The following is a 17,901-nucleotide window of genomic DNA, read 5'->3' on the forward strand; positions in this document are numbered from 1 at the left end:
AAAGAGTAGTGCAAATCATATTAAAGATTTGCCAAATTGCTCTCAAAGGTGGTTGCACCATTATAAACTTTGACCAGCAGAATTCTTTTTTTTTTTTTTTTTTGCAGTACGCGGGCCGGTCACTGTTGTGGCCTCTCCCATTGCGGAGCACAGGCTCCGGACGCGCAGGCTCAGCGGCCATGGCTCACAGGCCTAGCCACTCTGCGGCATGTGGGATCTTCCCGGACCGGGGCACGAACCCGTGTCCCCTGCATCGGCAGGCGGACTCTCAACCACTGTGCCACCAGGGAAGCCCAATTCTGTTAACTTTTTTAAAAGAAATGATATAAACAAGAGGACAATGGGAAAACCCCTTCAACGTGCTGAAACAAGCAACTTCCAACCTAAATTTCTAGGCCCAGACAAACAAAAGTTGAAGGAATTAACCAAAAGTAGAACAGCTTAAAGAAATATGAAATGGTACTCCTTGGTCTAAGAAACAAATGATCCCAAATGAAAGCTTGAAAATGCAGGAAAAAAGATAAAAAGCAATGATAAGAGTAAAAATGTATATACATTTGACCCTTGAACAACATGGGTTGGAACTGCACAGGTCCACTTATAATAAACTTTTTTCCCAATAAATACATACTAAACAATTCACAGTTGACTGAATCCGTGGATATGGAACCACATATAGGGAGGGGTGACTATTCAGATTTCTGACTGTGCAGGAGGTTGGCACCCTCAACCCCCATGCTGTTCAAGGGTTAATTGTATATTTAATGACAGTGGCTGTATAAAACAATACTTTCTTGTGGGATTTAACACTGATATATCATTAAAATCCAACAACGATAGCATATAGGTTGGGTGAGAAATAAACAGATTTAAAGAGTTCTAAGGTTCTTGCATTGTCTGGGAAGATGATAAAAGTACCAATAAACATTCGACTCAGATAAGTCTAATAAGCAAGTTGGCATCTAGTGTAATCAATAAAAGAATGGTAAAAGAGTGTATGATTTCCAAATTAATGGGAAAAGTTATTTCAGCATTCCATTAAAATGGGAAAGAAAATAACTCAAAAAAGAACACAAAGAAAATCTAGGAAAAATAAAACTACAGAGTAAGGTGGTTCACTTAACCCCAAATACATAGGCAATTACATTAAATATAAATAGACTAAATGTTTCAATTCACAGGTAAAGATTGTCAGAGTGGATTAAAACAAAACAAAACAAAACAAAACTACATCCTATTTACAAGAGAGACATTTATAATATAAGGATTCCAAAAGGTTGCAAGAAAAGAACACACCATGCAAACACTAACCAAATGAAAGCTAATATAACTCTATTGATATCAGTTAAGCAGACATTGAGGCAAAACACATTATCAGAAACGGTTTAACACTTTAAAATAATTTTTTTAAATGGTTCAATTCATCAGGGATATAAATCATCTCTAAATTTGGATGCACCTAATTATATTGCTTCAAACTCTATAAGATAAAAATTGACATAACTAGAATAAGCAAATCCAAAACCATAGGGTATTTTAACTTATCGTTTTCATAAATGCTAGGCAAAAATTCAGTAAAAATATATAAATTTAAACAACATAGCAGAATTGATCTGATGAACATATGTAAAACAGCTGATCAAAAGCTGCAAAATATGGATTTTTTCATGTGCACACTGAACATTTATAAAACTTGACGATACTGTGAGTCATAAAAAAAATAAGTCCCACAAATTTGAAAGAATTTAACTCACAAATAAGTTCTGTGAATGCCATCCAATCTAGAAATCAATTTAAAAAATGAGAAAATCCATCTGTATTTGGAAATTAATAAATACTCTGAAGTAACCAGCACGTCACAAAGAAATCATAATCAGAAAATATTTTCTATTTAATGGTTTTGAAAAGACTTCATATCAAAACTTATGGGATGCAGATAAAGACTTATTATAGAAGCTAAAATTGATCAGCTAAGCAACCATTTTATAAAGTTGTAGGAGAGGAATAACAGCAAAATAAACACAAATAAAGTAGAAGGAAGGAAATAATAAGGGTAAAAGCAGAGTAGAAAACAAACATACAACAGAGGATCAAAAAGGCCAAAAGCTTATTTTTGTAAAGACCAATACAATTGAAAAACCTCTAGTGAGACTAAAAATAGAGAAGGCACTAACCAAAACCAAGAATGAAAAGAGGACATCACTATCAATCCTGCAACATTAATGAACTCTTAACACATGGATTACTTTATAAAAATAAATTTGAAAAGGTATATGAAATGGACACATACCTAGAAAATCACAACTCTTCAAAACAAACACAGTAAGATATAAAAATCTGAATATTCCTCTAGCTATTAAAGAAATTAAATCCATACCCCAAAGAAACATCAGACATAAAGTCACTAGCAAAAGTCTATCAAACTTTTAAGTAAGAAATAATGCCAATCTTACCTGTGTTATAAGGTCACCAAAACCTTGATAACAATACCTGAAACAGACCTTAAAAGAAATTTATGGACCAATCCCACCGATGAAAATAGACACAAAAATCCCAAATGAATTATTGGCGAATCAAATCCAGCAATATATTTTTAAAAAGATAATACATCACAATCAAGTTGGGCTCATTCAAGGAATGTAAATATTTGGTTAAATATTTGAACATCTATCAATATAACTCACCAAATGAGTAAAACCATATGATCATCTTTGTAAAATGCAGAAAATAACTTGATAAAATTCAGCATCACTTCATGATTTTTGAAACAAATCCAGTGGGAATTGAAACATGCTTCCTTAACCTAGTAAAAGATCCAGATTCCAGAGTAAACACCATACCTAATATGGAAGACTTTCCCTTTGAGATCAGCAAAAGGTAGAATACTGCTTCTATTCAACCTTTTCTTGGAATTCCTAACCAGTGCAGAAGGTCAAGAAAAAGAAATAAAATGTTGAAGGGAATGGAAAGAAAGAAATAAAGCTACTAAATCATTTGTATATGATACATGCAAAATCAAAATAATTTCTATAAATAAATTGTTAGGATTAGAATGTTTGGTATGTCTGAGAAATAGAAATATTATTTGTATATCTATTGATTGCTCTGAAACTTTAGTTAAAACTATTAAAATACAGGTTGCTCTATTCTATCTCCCAAGTTTCTGATATAGTAGGTCTGGCTGGGGTGGGGGCCAAGAATTTGCATTCTAATCAGTTCCCAGGTGATGCTAATACTCCTAAGTCAGAGGACCACACTTTGAGAACAATTGCTATGTAACAGATCAACAACAAGGAAACTTAAAATCACTTACCCAGGCAGGACAGGAACAAAGACGCAGATGTAGAGAATGAACTTGAGGACACGGGGAGGGGGAAGGGTAAGCTGGTAAGAAGTGAGAGAGTGGCATGGATGTATATACACTACCAAATGTAAAACAGATAGCTAGTGGGAAGCAGCCACATAGCACAGGGAGATCAGCTCGGTGCTTTGTGACCACCTAGAGGGGTGGGATAGGGAGGGAGACACAAGAAGGAGGAGGGGGCTTCCCTGGTGGCGCAGTGGTTGAGAGTCCGCCTGCAGATGCAGGGGACACGGGTTCATGCCCCGGTCTGGGAAGATCCCATATGCCGCGGAGCGGCTGGGCCCGTGAGCCATGGCCGCTGAGCCTGCGTGTCCAGAGCCTGTGCTCCGCAACGGGAGAGGCCACAACAGTGAGAGGCCCGCGTACCGCAAAAAAAAAAAAAAAAAAAAAAAAGAGGGAGGAGATATGGGTATATATGTTTACGTATAGCTGATTCACTTTGTTATATAGCAGAAACACACCATTGTAAACCAATTATACTCCAATAAAGATGTTAAAAAAAATCACTTACCCAGGAATCTAACAAAATATAGACAAGGCTCTCCATAGAAAACTATAAATCACAGTGGATATAAACTGAAGACTAAATAAAAGCTACTCCATTGTCATGGATTTTAAGGGTCAATATTCTGAAGATGTCAATTTGACTCAACCTAATCTACAAGTTAGTGCAATTCCATTTAAAATTTCCATATTTTGGGCATCTCAACAAGCAGATTCTGAAATGTATACTGAGGCATCATTGATAACTGAATAAAGAGCATGGACACTTAAGACAAACTCCCTGAGTTTGAATACTGGCTCCTACTTTGTGGACAAAGTGCCTCCATTTTCTCATTTGCAAAGTGGGAAAGAACAACTGTACCTATCACACAACATTGTTAAAAGGATTAAATATATACAGTTTAGATGCATGCCTAGCACACAATATGTACTATGCATGAGTTTAATAATTAAGTAAAATAAAATAAAGTAGGGAGATGAAATCTACTGGATATCTTCTAGAGTCCAGAAGCAGACTCATGCATATATGGACAGATGGTTTATGACCAAGGGGGATACAGAACAGTGGGGAAAGAAGGATTATCTTTCCAAATAAAAGATAATAGGAAAAAACACTTCATACTATATATAAAAAGCAATTCCAGGTAGACTACAGATCTAAATGGATTAGGGAAAAAAATGAAGCTTTCAGAAGGTCATCCAGGAGAATATCTTCATGACCTTGGGAGAGGGAAAGATTTCTTAAATACCACACAAGGGATATTAACCACAAAGGAAAATAATAATAAATTTGACATTAAAATTAAGATCTTGTGTTATTAGAAGAAATATAAGGCTTGTAGACAAAATATATACAGAATTTCACATAACAAAAACCAAAAAGCAAAATTAAAAAATCCTTCCTTAAAACAAAAAACCAAAATGACAGGTAACCAAATTAATAAATGGATAAAGGACTTAAGAAGGCATTTCACAAAGCAGAAAATCCAAATGGCCAAAAACAAACATGAAAAAGCAATTCAATGTCATTACTAATCAATCAGGGAAATGCAAATTAGTTCACTATAAACACCAGAACAGCTAAAAATTTTTAAATGTTGGTTAACCAGGTGTTGGTGAGAGTGTGGAGCAACAAGAATTAAGTACCAGGAAAAAATAAATTGGTACAACTATTCATTTTAGCATTACTTGGTAAAAAAAAAAAGATTACATAATTCTATGACCCATCAATTTTAATCTTAAGTATATACATCCAAAGAAATATATACATATGTGGAACAGGAGATAAATTATAATTATCACAGCAGCGTCATTTGTAATAGCCTCAAACTAGAATCAACCTGTATGTGTCCCAACAGTAGAAAGGATATGTAAATTATAGGGTATCCATAAAATGGAATACTATACAGTGATGATAAAGAATGAACCGGAGATACATGCAACTAAATGGCTGAATCTTAAAAACATGATGTTGAGGGGAAAAATCCTGATGATTGCCATAAAAGAAGAGGTGGTGATTACCTTGGCAGAGAGGGAGTCTTCACCAGGAAGGGGAATTTGTAGGGTTCTGAGGTGTTGTCAGTGTTCTTTCTTGACCTGTGTGGTGGTGACCTGGATGTTTGCTCTATAATATGCTAATATTATTTATATGTTACTGTTTTATGCACTTTTCTGTGCCTTTTTCCACAATAAAAAAAAGGTAGAAGGTGGAGAAGATCTGAAAGGCCAGACCTCGAAGTGTTAAAACTGGGCTTTGCTAAAAGTAGAAAGGTATCAAGAGTTCCAAAAATCTATTAGTTATACATTTTCATGTAGGAATAACCCGGAAAGTGTTGTCAGACAAGACCGCTTTTCCATCATTGGAAAAGGGGACAAAACTGCTACTGCTAACTGAAAGAGGAAAAGGCTCCAGGATGACATGACTGGTGTTTAGATCCTACCTGAGAAGAGATGCAGCATTCTGATGTGCAGGGAGGGGAAGAGGCAGGTAGAAATAAGCAATTGCTGATCCTGTTAATGCCCATGAATCATGCTTTATATATGCTGTACCTTCCTGCCTAATATGCTCTTCCCATTACCTCTTCACCTAGCTCCTATCTGTCCTTGAAGACAGCTCAGAGGCCCACTTCTCCAGGAGGCCACAGCCCCTGCTTCCTCCCTCCTAAGAGCTGTTTGTCCCCTATAGTCAGGGTCACATGGCATGGTACCTCTCTGCTTTCCACGTCATGGACCAATCTTTCACCTTCTGCAGACAAGTGAATCCTGCATTACAGGCTGCCTGGCTACGATCTGGTGCTGACAGTCAGGGATATGGGCTGCACAAGGCAGAACTGAGAATGCACTGGAAGACAGGAGACAAGCATAGAGCTCTGGAAGGGGTTTCCCTTCCCTGAAATTCCTCCCTTCAGGAGGGGAAAGCAGGGAAAGAAAGGAGATTGCCTCTGAGTTGGGACTCAGCACACGTTCCAATCACAGTCTTAAACTAGCCTCTCCCACAGACGTGAGTAGGGCAGTTATTACCAATCCCACTTTACAAATAGGAAGCTCAGGTCCTGAGAAAGAAAATAAATACCTTACTCCAAGGTCAGAGAGGCGGAGCTGGATTGCAGATACTAGCTTCTGCAGCCCAGGGTCTTGAATAGAGACGTGAGGAGAATACTCAGGAATTCCTTGTTCAGCAAAGTCATCCTTTGTCTTCCCAGGCCAGGGTAGACACAGATGCTGCCCTCAAGTATGGAAATGTATAGAGCTTCCAAAGTCTTGTTTTTGGAAATAACCGAAAGACAGGGAGCCAAGGCATTGGGTAACCAGCCCCCAGGCAAGGAACTATGCCTACAGCCCAGACCCCTAACCTGCTCTGTTGGTTGGCTATCCTCTGCCTTCCACCTCCATCTGTCTGGCTCAGGCGAAGCCCCTGAGAATCAGGGACATGCAAGTCAGCAAGTGTGTAGGGAGCACCTGGTAGGAGTGCTCAGCAGCTACTGAGGGCTATCATGCTATCTATGGGGGGGTCTACGGCAGAGGTGGTTAAGTGCCATGCTGGCCTCAGGTCCAGCACTGTCTGGGGAGGTTCGTTTCCCTTTCTTACTCTTAAAGACATTCACATTCACCGATTTAGCATATATTTACCAAGGAACCTATGGGCTGAGGAGACCGCTCTGGAAACAATGGTGCCCACTTCTGCCTGGCAATGCTCACCACTCTCCAAACCCCTGACCCGTAACCTGGTACATGTAATGGTGGACTGCTATCAGACAAAGATCCCTGAACAAACCTGTCCTCCTACAGTCCTATTTCCGCAACTCTCACCAAGTCTAGAGCAGCCCTGGGAATGGTCAGTTCAGAGTTCAATCCCCATCATCAGCTGAATTATTTCCAAGAAACTGTGCTCTGAGCACCTGCCCAATGGAAGAGAGCTACAAAGTGGCTAGTCTGGCCTTGGGTACCGAGTAACTGAAGGGATATTCTTCCAGACCTCAGGATACCTCCCGAAGGCATGGAAACTCAGTGAAGACGCCCTCTTGCCTCAGGCTCCCAACCGAAGTCCAAAAGGCCTCCCATACTGCTTGATGGGGTTGGGAAACAAGGAGAGAAGTCACGGAAGAGACCATGAGCCTTAGCTTACCCCTGAGGTTGGTTTGTCTATTGACTTGATCATTTCTTAAAGAGTCCCAGTGCCAAGGTCCTGTGCTGCCCATAAAGAAGAGGCCCACACATCCCAAGAGCAGCCAAAACCAGCTCACCCATTTATTTGACTGAGAACATTAAGGAAGACAACAAAATTAAACAATCTTTAATAAAATTCCTATAGAAAACTCAGTCGCAGGGCAAATACTCAGTTCTCTTTCCCATGTCATTGAGGATTGAGAGCTCCCAATAGTCTTTGGAGAATAAGCGGTAGTTTTGCTGGATGTTGCCAGTGCTCAGAAAGAGCCTCCATTTACGCATTCAAACCAGTAGTTCCTATTGCACATATTAACATTTTCTGCCATCTAGCACCCTAAATATATGGTACCTCAACAAATAAATTAAAGAATTCCATGTGGCATGAAACATTTCAATTTGAACTAATATCCTTGAAAAATCACATTATTATTACAAGTTTTAATAAATACAGTAAGAACAGCTGGCATTTTACTAAAATACTGAATTTTAGGCCTGGAGTTTATTCCATAAATAGTTTCCTTTTCATTTGCTTTCTGTCTTGGATACATTTGCTCAAGTATTATGCTCTATGAAGTGAACTCTTTCATAGATACCATGTAAAAACTGTATTAATATGTGCCTCATTATAGAAGCAGCTGGAAGAACTGGATCACATAGTTAACTAAAAAGTAACTTAGGAAAAAGCTCTGCTTTTGTAAAACTTTAAAACACAGGCTGAAGAAAATCAAAATAACATCATTTTTATATAGAACTCCCACTAGAAATTTTATAAATATATATGCAGCATAAATTATATTTGCCTCACCAAGTAGATTTTCATCAAGTCTGGCTGGGATGATGCTATCACAGTAAATAAGTATCAACAAAAGAATTAATGTTTCCACAGGTTTAAAAGATTTCTTTTGAAAAATAATCATAATTTCAAATTATATTATAATTTGTAGTTTACACAATTTAAAAAGGGAAGAAAGAAAGCTTTCTTTTAAGCCTCATTTGGAAAGTAAGAACAGCTACTAGTCCCCAGGTGTGGAAAAGTTGGCTGAGTGATAACACTTGGTCACAATATGAAAAAGAAGTATTTACACCTTTCCAGAAAAGTACCAAATACTTACAAAAAAAACAAAAACAAAAAACAGAAGACAAAAAACAATCTCTAGTAGCATTCCTTGGCGTGCAAAGTCAGCAGGAAATGATTATCCATAATGTTGACAGTTTGCATGATGAATCTTGGAAGCATTCAAAAGCAGAGGGTGGTCATCAGGGATTGTTCAGATTAGGTTTCTGTGGGATGCCATTGTTTTTAATTTAACTCTGAGTTCCAGGATTTCATTCCCTTTATAACATCTCTGGCAGGGTCATGTTCAATTTAGTGCAAGTGCAAAATGAAAACTAAACGAAACCAACAAATACATTAGGAGCAAAGGCTGATCGTTAGGATCTGTAGTCTTTCCGAACCGTGTGGGCCATCCAGTTCACTTTAGTAGTCCAGCTTTCCCTGAGTGCCTCATCAAATTTTTGCTTAAATTGCTTGAGTGCTTCTTCTTCACTCTTCCCTAAGGCAAGAGAGTCCTGAAAACGAAGGGAAAAAATCTGATTTTATATATTCTCTGTAGTGAGGTGCAAATCTCAAAGTCTGCAGGAGGCTGACTTGGCCACACAGCATACCCCGTGTCCTTATTCAAATACCATTTATGGGAGAGAGAATGAACACCAAGGTATGGTGATAATATGACCTCTGCCAGAGGGTTTTTGAAGATGAAATGAATTTATGATTACTGCAAGACAACTACTTAGCTGCCTGTCACTACCACTCCTGGGTAAAACTGTCTCACAGGAAATGACTTTGTTCCATTCCCTTTGAACATCTGAATGAAATGGGTAGGTACGGCTGAGCTCTATGCTCACAAAGTCCAATTTACAAAGAAAAGAGGTTTATACCTTAAGATACTGTATATCCTTGACTGATGTGAGCTCAGGAAGCCCTGCAGTCAACATCAGTGCAAAGAGAGTGATGAAGAGATTCCCATGCCGTCGTAAAATCAGATATGCATCCTCACAACACTGGCGGAACCTTTAGTTGATGCAGCAAATCACAAGAGTATGATGTTAGAACAGAAATAGCAAATTTCATAAAGGAAAATGAGAGATATAGCTAGACTTTCCATAAGAGCTGGAAAATTTCTACTGAACTAAAGGTTCATTTCTGAGTTTTACCCTTTTGAAAATTGTCCCAGGACTAAAATTTACATAAAATAAATCAAGCTCTCTAAAACCACACATATCTTTTTCAAAAACAAAATTAAATAGAAATTATATGATAAAAGGCAGTTTAACACTTAACCTAGGCTTTTTAATTCTATGTGTCACAAAAATTAATTATAAAAAAGTGGTGATTATAATCCATAAGGATTTCTAACCATACTTCTAGATTCTAGATTTGTGGTCTGACTCCAGAGACTTTTAATTTCTTTAATGCCCCCCAAATCAGTGTCAACGGATTTGCATTGTACCTTCCTGTCACCTTGCCTTCCCTCTCTCTCCTCTTCAAGCTGGTCATTCAAGATGACCACCCAATCCTATCTCCCTAATTTTGCCAAAGAGGAAAATGGATCCAGAGTTATATTCTGCAGAAACCCATGCGGAACTGGAAATGATAATAGCAATCATTTGGTAAACATATGGATGAGCTGATCACATCATGTAACATATCTCTCATTATCAAAATATCCCTGAAATATAATTATTTTTGTCCCCATTTAAAATGAAGAAGTAAAGACAAGATGACAAGTAATGTGCTTGGAAACCTACAAATAGCAAGGAATAGATCAGAGATCACAAAGTCTTTCCCTGAACCCTGACTCTCTTACTGCACTTCACATAGAATGACAGCAAAATGCCAGTCCCTCTCAGCACCTCACTATCAAATGTCTTAACAGTTTCAGAGAATTTTCTAATACAGGTAAAAGGTGGTATACTATTGGAATAAAACAATAATTTATTTCAAATTTCTAGCATTTTTTTCCTCTTCTTTGAACCAGAACAGGATCTGACAGGCAAGTTCCCCCAAAGCCTCCTGTTAGCAGACTGACTATCTCCCCAATCTAAATATACCTCTCAGATAAATGCTAGTCTAGCTGGTCAGTTGAGAAAACATTAGATGCGTTTACGCTGACACGAGGACAATACTCACCGGCCAAACTTTTCCGTGTTTCCTGTTTTTCCTTGTTGAATCACATGAATGAAATCATAGGTAAGAATAAAAGGCACTCTCTCCCTTTTAATGCCAAATTTAGACTTGAAATTTCCAAGAATATGTCCAAAGTCAATGTGGAAGAGCTGGAAAACAAATGGGATTGAATTTCCCTTTTTTCTGGTGGGTTCCAAATAAAAACGCAAGGCCTCAGCAGTCCTAGACCCCCACGCACTACATCAAATGCAGTAGTAGTAGAAGAGACACTACACAGCCTCCTGGATCATTTGGGAAAAGAGTGCTCTGACATTTGAAGGTCTTCTATATTCAATAATAACTCTGATATTAAACTGCATATACACAGTGGGAAAGATGAATCTTTAAAAAGAAAAATACATCCAAATAATAAACATGTTTGATTTTAAAAAATCAAATAGTTTTACACACAGAAACAAAACAAAAAGAGAGTACATCCTTGCCCCACCAGTTCCCTCACCACCTTAAGCGCTACTACTTAGAGGTAACTTCTCCCAACCCTTCCATGTGTTTTTCCTGATATATGTCTCCATTTTTCTAAATAATATGTTTATAATTATTTTTTACTTCCTAATTTTGGATTATTATGGAAGGTAAAGATTTAGTACTCCTGTGCTGATGTCATGCCTCATAATGCAACACATTATATCATAATTTCTGGTTAAATCAATATCCAGTGTTTATATTGTTTGAAGTACATAAGCCATGTGGTAATAGTATACTATGATTACACTTCCTTTTCTTGCTCATCTTTTTTCTTGAGAAAACTATTTTTTGTCTTAGTGTTCTATGATCTATGGTCATTATATGTTCTATGGTCATTATATGTTCTATGGTCATTAATTCTTCACAAAATCTTAAAAATCTAAAAATCATTTCACAACGGTTTTCCACATGGTCAGGTAATCTGTTAGCTCCTGTCTGGGCTGGCAGTTCTCTAAGCCTGCAAAAGAACCATCACCCTGTGCTCAACCTTCACTCTCCTCCCATTTGCAGTCCCTGTTTCCTGGGTTCCACATCATTTTCTCTTTTGGTGTACACCAGGCTTTCTCACTTTTGGCATTACTGACATTTAGGCCCTATAATTCTTTGTTGTGAGGTTCTATCTTACATACACTATAAGATGTTTGGTGTAGACCAGGCTTTCTCACTTTTGGCATTACTGACATTTAGGCCCTAAAATTCTTTGTTGTGAAGAATATATAAGATGTTTCGCAGCACCCCTAGCCTCTACCCACAGATGCCTGTAGAATACCCCCTCCCCCATCCTGACAACCAGAATTGTCTTCAGGCATTGATAAATGTCCCCCAAGGGCAAAAGCACCCCAGTTGAGACCCTTATTTTCATGGATGCCCTTATTCTGGCATCCTCCTGAAAAAAGATGCAGAAGAGATACAGCTTTTGAAATCTTATGTTTGAAAATGTCTTTGTTCTACACTCATACTGAAAGTCTGGTATAGAATTCTAGGTTAGAAATCATTTTCACTCAAAATCATGAAGGCTAATTCCCACTGTCTTATATAGTTTCCAATGCTGCTATTTAGAAGTCAAGTCTTTCTGACTCCTGAACCCTGGTAAGTGGCTTGCTGTATCTCTGGGAAGGTTTTAAGACCATCACTTTATGCCTGATGCACTGAAATGTCACGGTGAATGGCCTTAGTAAGGGTTTTTTCATCTACTGTAAGGGAACTTTCGTGCCCTTTTGACTGGATAGTCACAAACATCAGCTCTGGGAAATGTTTTTGTATTATTTTTGGGTAAGTTCCTTCCCTTCCTCTTGTGCACTATTTTTTCTGTAACTTTTATTAGGCTAGATGGTGAACCTCCCTGGACTGATCCTGTATCATTTCTGGATCCTCTTTCTTCTACTTATCAGATATCTTGGTCCTTTTGGGGATATTAAAGGGCAATACATTGCCTGGTGCCTAAAAAACAGAATCTGGGCCAAACTGCCAAGATTTAATCCTGGTATGTCCACTCTCTGTTGTGTCCATCTTCTCACCTGTAAATGGGGATAGCACTACCACTTACTCTGTACGGTTATCATAAGGACTGAAGGAGTTAATGTATATAAAGAACTTAAAGAACTGTGCTTTCCACAAGGTAAAGCGTTCAAGAAATGTTAGCTGATCTTTAGTTTATACTTCTTCTATTTTAATTTTATTTGTTCCTCTTTTTAATTTCTAAGAATTCTATTTTCTAATTTTTAAAAATAGAATCTTACTACTTCATAGATGCAGTATCTTTTCTGTTTTTACTTCTTAAATCATCCTCTGTTTACTGCAGGTACTGTTTTCCCAGAGTTCTTCTTTCCCCCTCCCCCCATTTTGCTTGATTTGGTCTCTTTCATGGTGGAGGCTTTCAACAAATGTCTGATCCTCTTTGGCTGACCATTCATATTTAAGAATGAGTCACTAAAAAGATGAATGAAAAATCTATGGACATGGTAGGATTGTTGATCAGTGGGCCTCCTTGCAGAGTATCTGGGGAGAGACCTCAAAAGTCAGCATGTGTAAGCCTTTTCACTGGAACTGATCAGTTTCTCTTGAGAAGAACCATCTAGTCGATTGCGAGACTGGGAATATACACCTGGTAGCTACTGTGCTTGGAGCAAAGCAAGAAGAAATGGCTGGGACTCATACCATTTATCGTGCCAACTTTCACTCCATCCCTATGTTTCATATGGCACCTTACCCTTAGCTTCCAAAGAACCTGTTTGTCCTTGAGGCAGAACTGATTTCTTCAGGGAATAAATCCTCTAGTCCTTCTTGGAGTTGGGAAGGAGATACAAGCCCCTCATTGCTCCATATACAAACTGCCAATCAATCCTGTTTTCAGCCTCTTCCCCTTTCCCCACCTTCAGCAGCACCCAGTGCCCCCGATTCCAGAGCTGTCCTCAGACTGACACACCCTTCCACAAGTAGCCATTTTCTCAGCTACGCCGAGTCACTGCTATTTTTCCATTTTGCTTTTGCTCATGCCCAAATCTGTTGATGTCTTTCACCCACTGTTGGCCTCTTTTCCTATTATCTTTGACTTCTTGGATTTACATATTTCTTATTCCTCAATATATTAGAAGGGCATCAAGAAAGAATGGAGAAAAACCTGTGTTTCAGCTTGATTAACCAGAAGTCGGAGGGAATCCTTTTAAGTGTGAACACAAGGTTCAACTCTCAAAAGCTCAAGCCAGAACTACCCAGAGCACCAAGAGGTGTAAAACTCTGGGTCCCACCTAGAGCCAGAGTTCACAGAGTGACTCAGAGTCTTTACTCTGGAATGCCCCTAGTGTCGGGGAATTCTAAGGGTGGCTAAACTGAAAAAGTCTCAAATTATTTCATCTGTCTTTGCTTAATATTAAAGAATTTACAAACAAAAGTCACTCTGAAGAATGAGAAAATTTTCACTTCAAAACTAAGAGCTTCTTTATATTAAATCACCTGGTCTAGCTCCCCAGCTACCCCAAAATGATATTAGTCATACTCCGTATCGCCTTACTCCAACAGATGATTATATTTGATATTCTAAAAGAAAAAATGACTCAAGTGGGGTTTGTCTCAACTTTTTCTTTTTTTAACACTTATCTTCTTTAAAGTTAATACATCCTGCACATTATCTGCTCCTTCTGCTCTTAGGTACATGTGTGTCCCCAATACAATTTCTTATATTGAAGGAACAGGTCACTTGTAAATAACCTAAATAATTTTTTAAACATTTAAATAAATGCTTATCACCTAACTTCAAGCAAACAAACCAATATATGAAGCAGATGGCATATGATACAAAGGGTGGGAAATAAAAGGAAAGACAAATCATGACTGAGACTCATAACGAATCTGAGTTTCACAAGAGACTGTGCTGCCCATAAGTAACAGCATCCTTGAGGCCCTTGGCACTCTGGGAAGTTGCTTACCTGGCCAGTTTTTTTGACCATGATGTTATCACTATGTCTGTCACCAATCCCAAGGACATAAGAAGCTACACAGTAGCCGGCACAGGACAGGGTAAACTCCTCAATGGCTCGGTCCAGGTCATCCCTGAATAAGAGAAAGAAATAGGAGCAAGGAAGGTTTTCAGCCTCCAAATGTGTGGGACGGAGCCAATCCACACTTCGGTTTCCTTTTTAATGTGACAACAACTGCAACACAGAGCAGCCAAAACCATACAAGGAGAAGATGCTGGATCAGCCAAGAGTGAGGATGATGATCAGAGGAGCGGAGCAGGGAGGAGCCAGCAGCAGGCTTGTTCAAAGACATCAGGTAACTGGACATCAACTATTCAAACTGCTGTGTCCTGGCGCTCACATTTCCGTGGGCGACTGGGGGGTAGGTTCATATGCATAGTAATGAGAGGAGACCATCGGCCTGGCTGAAGGATGCTGGGCTTTGGAACATTTTTGTAGTTTTCACTGAAGACTAGAATTCCATATTTAAGAGTTAAGTATTGCAGTTCCAACAAGTAAAGCCACTGACTTAAATCAGAAGTAACTAATATAGACCCTTTAGGGACAAGGCCCTAACATCAAAATTTGAAAACTAATTCTCACATACAAGTTCTTGGATTCTTTTTTTATTCATTTATTTATTTATTTGTGGCTGCATTCGGTCTTCACTGCTGCATGCAGGCTCTCTCTAGTTGCGGCGAGCAGGGGCTACTCTTCGTTGCACTGCACGGGCTTCTCATTGTGGTGGCTTCTCTAATTGTGGAGCACGGGCTCTAGGAGCGTGGGCTTCAGTAGTTGCAGCACGCGGGCTTCAGCAGTTGCAGCACGCGAGCTCAGTAGTTGTGGCACACGGGCTTAGTTGCTCCACAGCATGTGGGATCTTCCCAGAAGAGGGCTCGAACCCAAGTCCCCTGCATTGGCAGGTGGATTCTCAACCACTGCGCCACCAGGGAAATCCAAGTTCTTGGATTTTGCCAGTGATAACATTTAAGTCTGACTTCAAAATCTTCAGCCAAAAATACTTGCAGTGTTTTCCCCTCACTGTGAAATTCCTTAATTTCCTATGTATTAGGGCTTTTCCAACACAATAATTGTAAATAACACAATTCCTAGCACTGTATTTTTTAGTTTGGAGAGATCAGTCTACAAACTCATTTACTTCTATTTTAAAAATCTATTGAAAATTTACTTAGGTTCACACATTCACATAATTATGGAAGTTCATGCACTTAAAAAGTTATATGTTATTTGTTAAACACTTAAATTCTTAGATTTTTAAACTACTGCCCAGCTCTGAAATTTGATCTAGATGAAGCAGAATTCAATGCTAATCTTCTGTAAGATTTTAGGAAGGCCTATTTGTCATTTTGATCTAACCTGAAACGAAGCAATAAATAACACTAATATTTCCTCTAGGACACTGATGATTCTAACTGCGAGAACAGTTATTTGTTTGGCGGTTTGTTCAGAAGAATGATAATCAAACAAAATACACTAACCCAGAATTGTATTCTTTAAGCCAGTTCAGAAGGGCATCTTTGTTGAAGGCTGCTGCTGCAGCCACATTGCTACTGTTCAGCTGAATGTCAGCAATTGTTTCAGAGGTGCTCACAACTTCAATGAGGCCAGAGTGGTCTCCTGTTGCTAAACAGCCATAAGGCAGCATCCTGAAAAGAAAAAAAAGGGGCATAAAGAGTCACATGTGTATGCTATCCATAAAATGAAACACTGACAGAGTATGTTTTTTCTTAGATTTTTAAAAAAGTTTTATTACTATTGATAACCTTGCCATTACTGTATCAGTCATATAGAAAAATATTAGTTCCACTTTCTATTAGAGTGTAAATATCCTGGTGAACAGATGGAGTAATTTACTAAACTTCAACGTGCCAGCTAAATGTATAATTTGTTATCTAATTATTCTGGTGAAATATTCTATTTGTTTGTGTAGGTGGACACAAGCACATCAGATAAAGGAAAAGTCTTTCATTTTTACCCTAAATTTCGGGGAAGGGAACCGCCCTTTCTGTAGCATCTAGTAGATGCCACACAGCAGGCTAAGCACTCTACACATTACCTTGGTTAACAACGACTCCATTCTTCCAGTTGTCCAAGCCCAAGACCTTGTAGTCTTTCACTTTATCTCTCATGCCTAATATTTACGTACCTTGAAAATGCACAGAGTCTAAGTAGTTCTCTGTCTCCACCCTTCCTTAAGCTACCACCCTAGTCCAGGTCACCATCAACCCCTATTCAAAATTCAAGTTTCCTAATTACTCTGCCTGCTTCCACAGCATAGCTGTTCTAAAGGCAACAGCAACATAATCCATTTAAAATATACACATATTATGGCATTCCCCTGATTGAAGTTTCAGCCATGACTTCCCACCTAATGAAAGCCAACCCGCCTGTTGCAGCTCACAAGGCCTTCAGTCTCGTCCCTCTTCACCTCTCTTAGTATCTGCCCCTTGCTCACTTGTTCTTACTATACTGGCTCCATTGCTATTCCCCAGACATATCAGGTACAATATTCCCTCATTCCTTTATCTGTGTTATTTTCTCTACTTGGAACATTCTTCCCCAAGACATCTACATGGTTTACTCCCTTACCACTTTGAAATCTTTGCTGAAATGTCACCGTCTCAGTAAGGGATTCCTGAATCATCCTATTTAAAATAGCAACACAGTGACATACTACCTGCCATCTCTTCCTTCCTTTATTTTCCTCTATAGCCCTCAACACCAGCCAACATCCTGTACATTTTATTTATGTGTTTGTTTACTGTCTGTCTCTACCATTAGGATGTAAATTCCATCAGCCAGGGATAATTTGTTCACTGTGTATCCTCAGTACCTGAGAATGTGTCTGGGCACAAAGCAGGCACTCAATAAGTATTTCTGAATGAATTAAACGAACAATAACAAAATCCCTATAAATAGGTAAATTCCCAATTTTACAAATGAGACATAAAATTAATTTGCAAAAAAGTCATACATTTAACCAAGTGGAAGATCCAAGACTTAAAACTAGGTCTGAGTGGCTCTAAAACTATCTTTTTAACCTAACACAGTCTACAGAGTCACTGTGTAAGAGGTCTCTCAGGCTGCTTCTTGTGCCAAATAATTTTTGCTAAATCTATAGGTAGGATTTTGCTTTGCTTTGCATTTATATGATCCCTAGTGAAAATAAGCATTTTCTC

General features: G+C 38.5%; 1 protein-coding gene across 2 annotated transcripts in view; it reads right to left on the bottom strand.

Moving 5' to 3' along the window:
- Positions 1–8,460: 8,460 nt before the first annotated feature.
- The window catches only part of PIK3CB (phosphatidylinositol-4,5-bisphosphate 3-kinase catalytic subunit beta), a gene marked incomplete at its 5' end in the record, with an annotated part of 106,769 nt that continues 97,328 nt past the window's right edge, over positions 8,461–17,901 (bottom strand). For both annotated transcript variants that reach the window (XM_079704825.1, XM_079704826.1), the window contains 5 exons: positions 8,461–9,103; positions 9,473–9,605; positions 10,725–10,870; positions 14,672–14,795; positions 16,201–16,368. In XM_079704825.1, coding sequence (XP_079560951.1) covers positions 8,966–9,103; positions 9,473–9,605; positions 10,725–10,870; positions 14,672–14,795; positions 16,201–16,368 — 709 coding nt within the window. In that variant the 3' untranslated portion in view covers positions 8,461–8,965. The remainder of the gene's footprint in view (positions 9,104–9,472; positions 9,606–10,724; positions 10,871–14,671; positions 14,796–16,200; positions 16,369–17,901) is intronic.

Source organism: Hyperoodon ampullatus (assembly GCF_949752795.1).
Source record: "Hyperoodon ampullatus genome assembly, chromosome: 5".
NCBI classification, from domain to species: Eukaryota; Metazoa; Chordata; class Mammalia; order Artiodactyla; family Ziphiidae; genus Hyperoodon; species Hyperoodon ampullatus.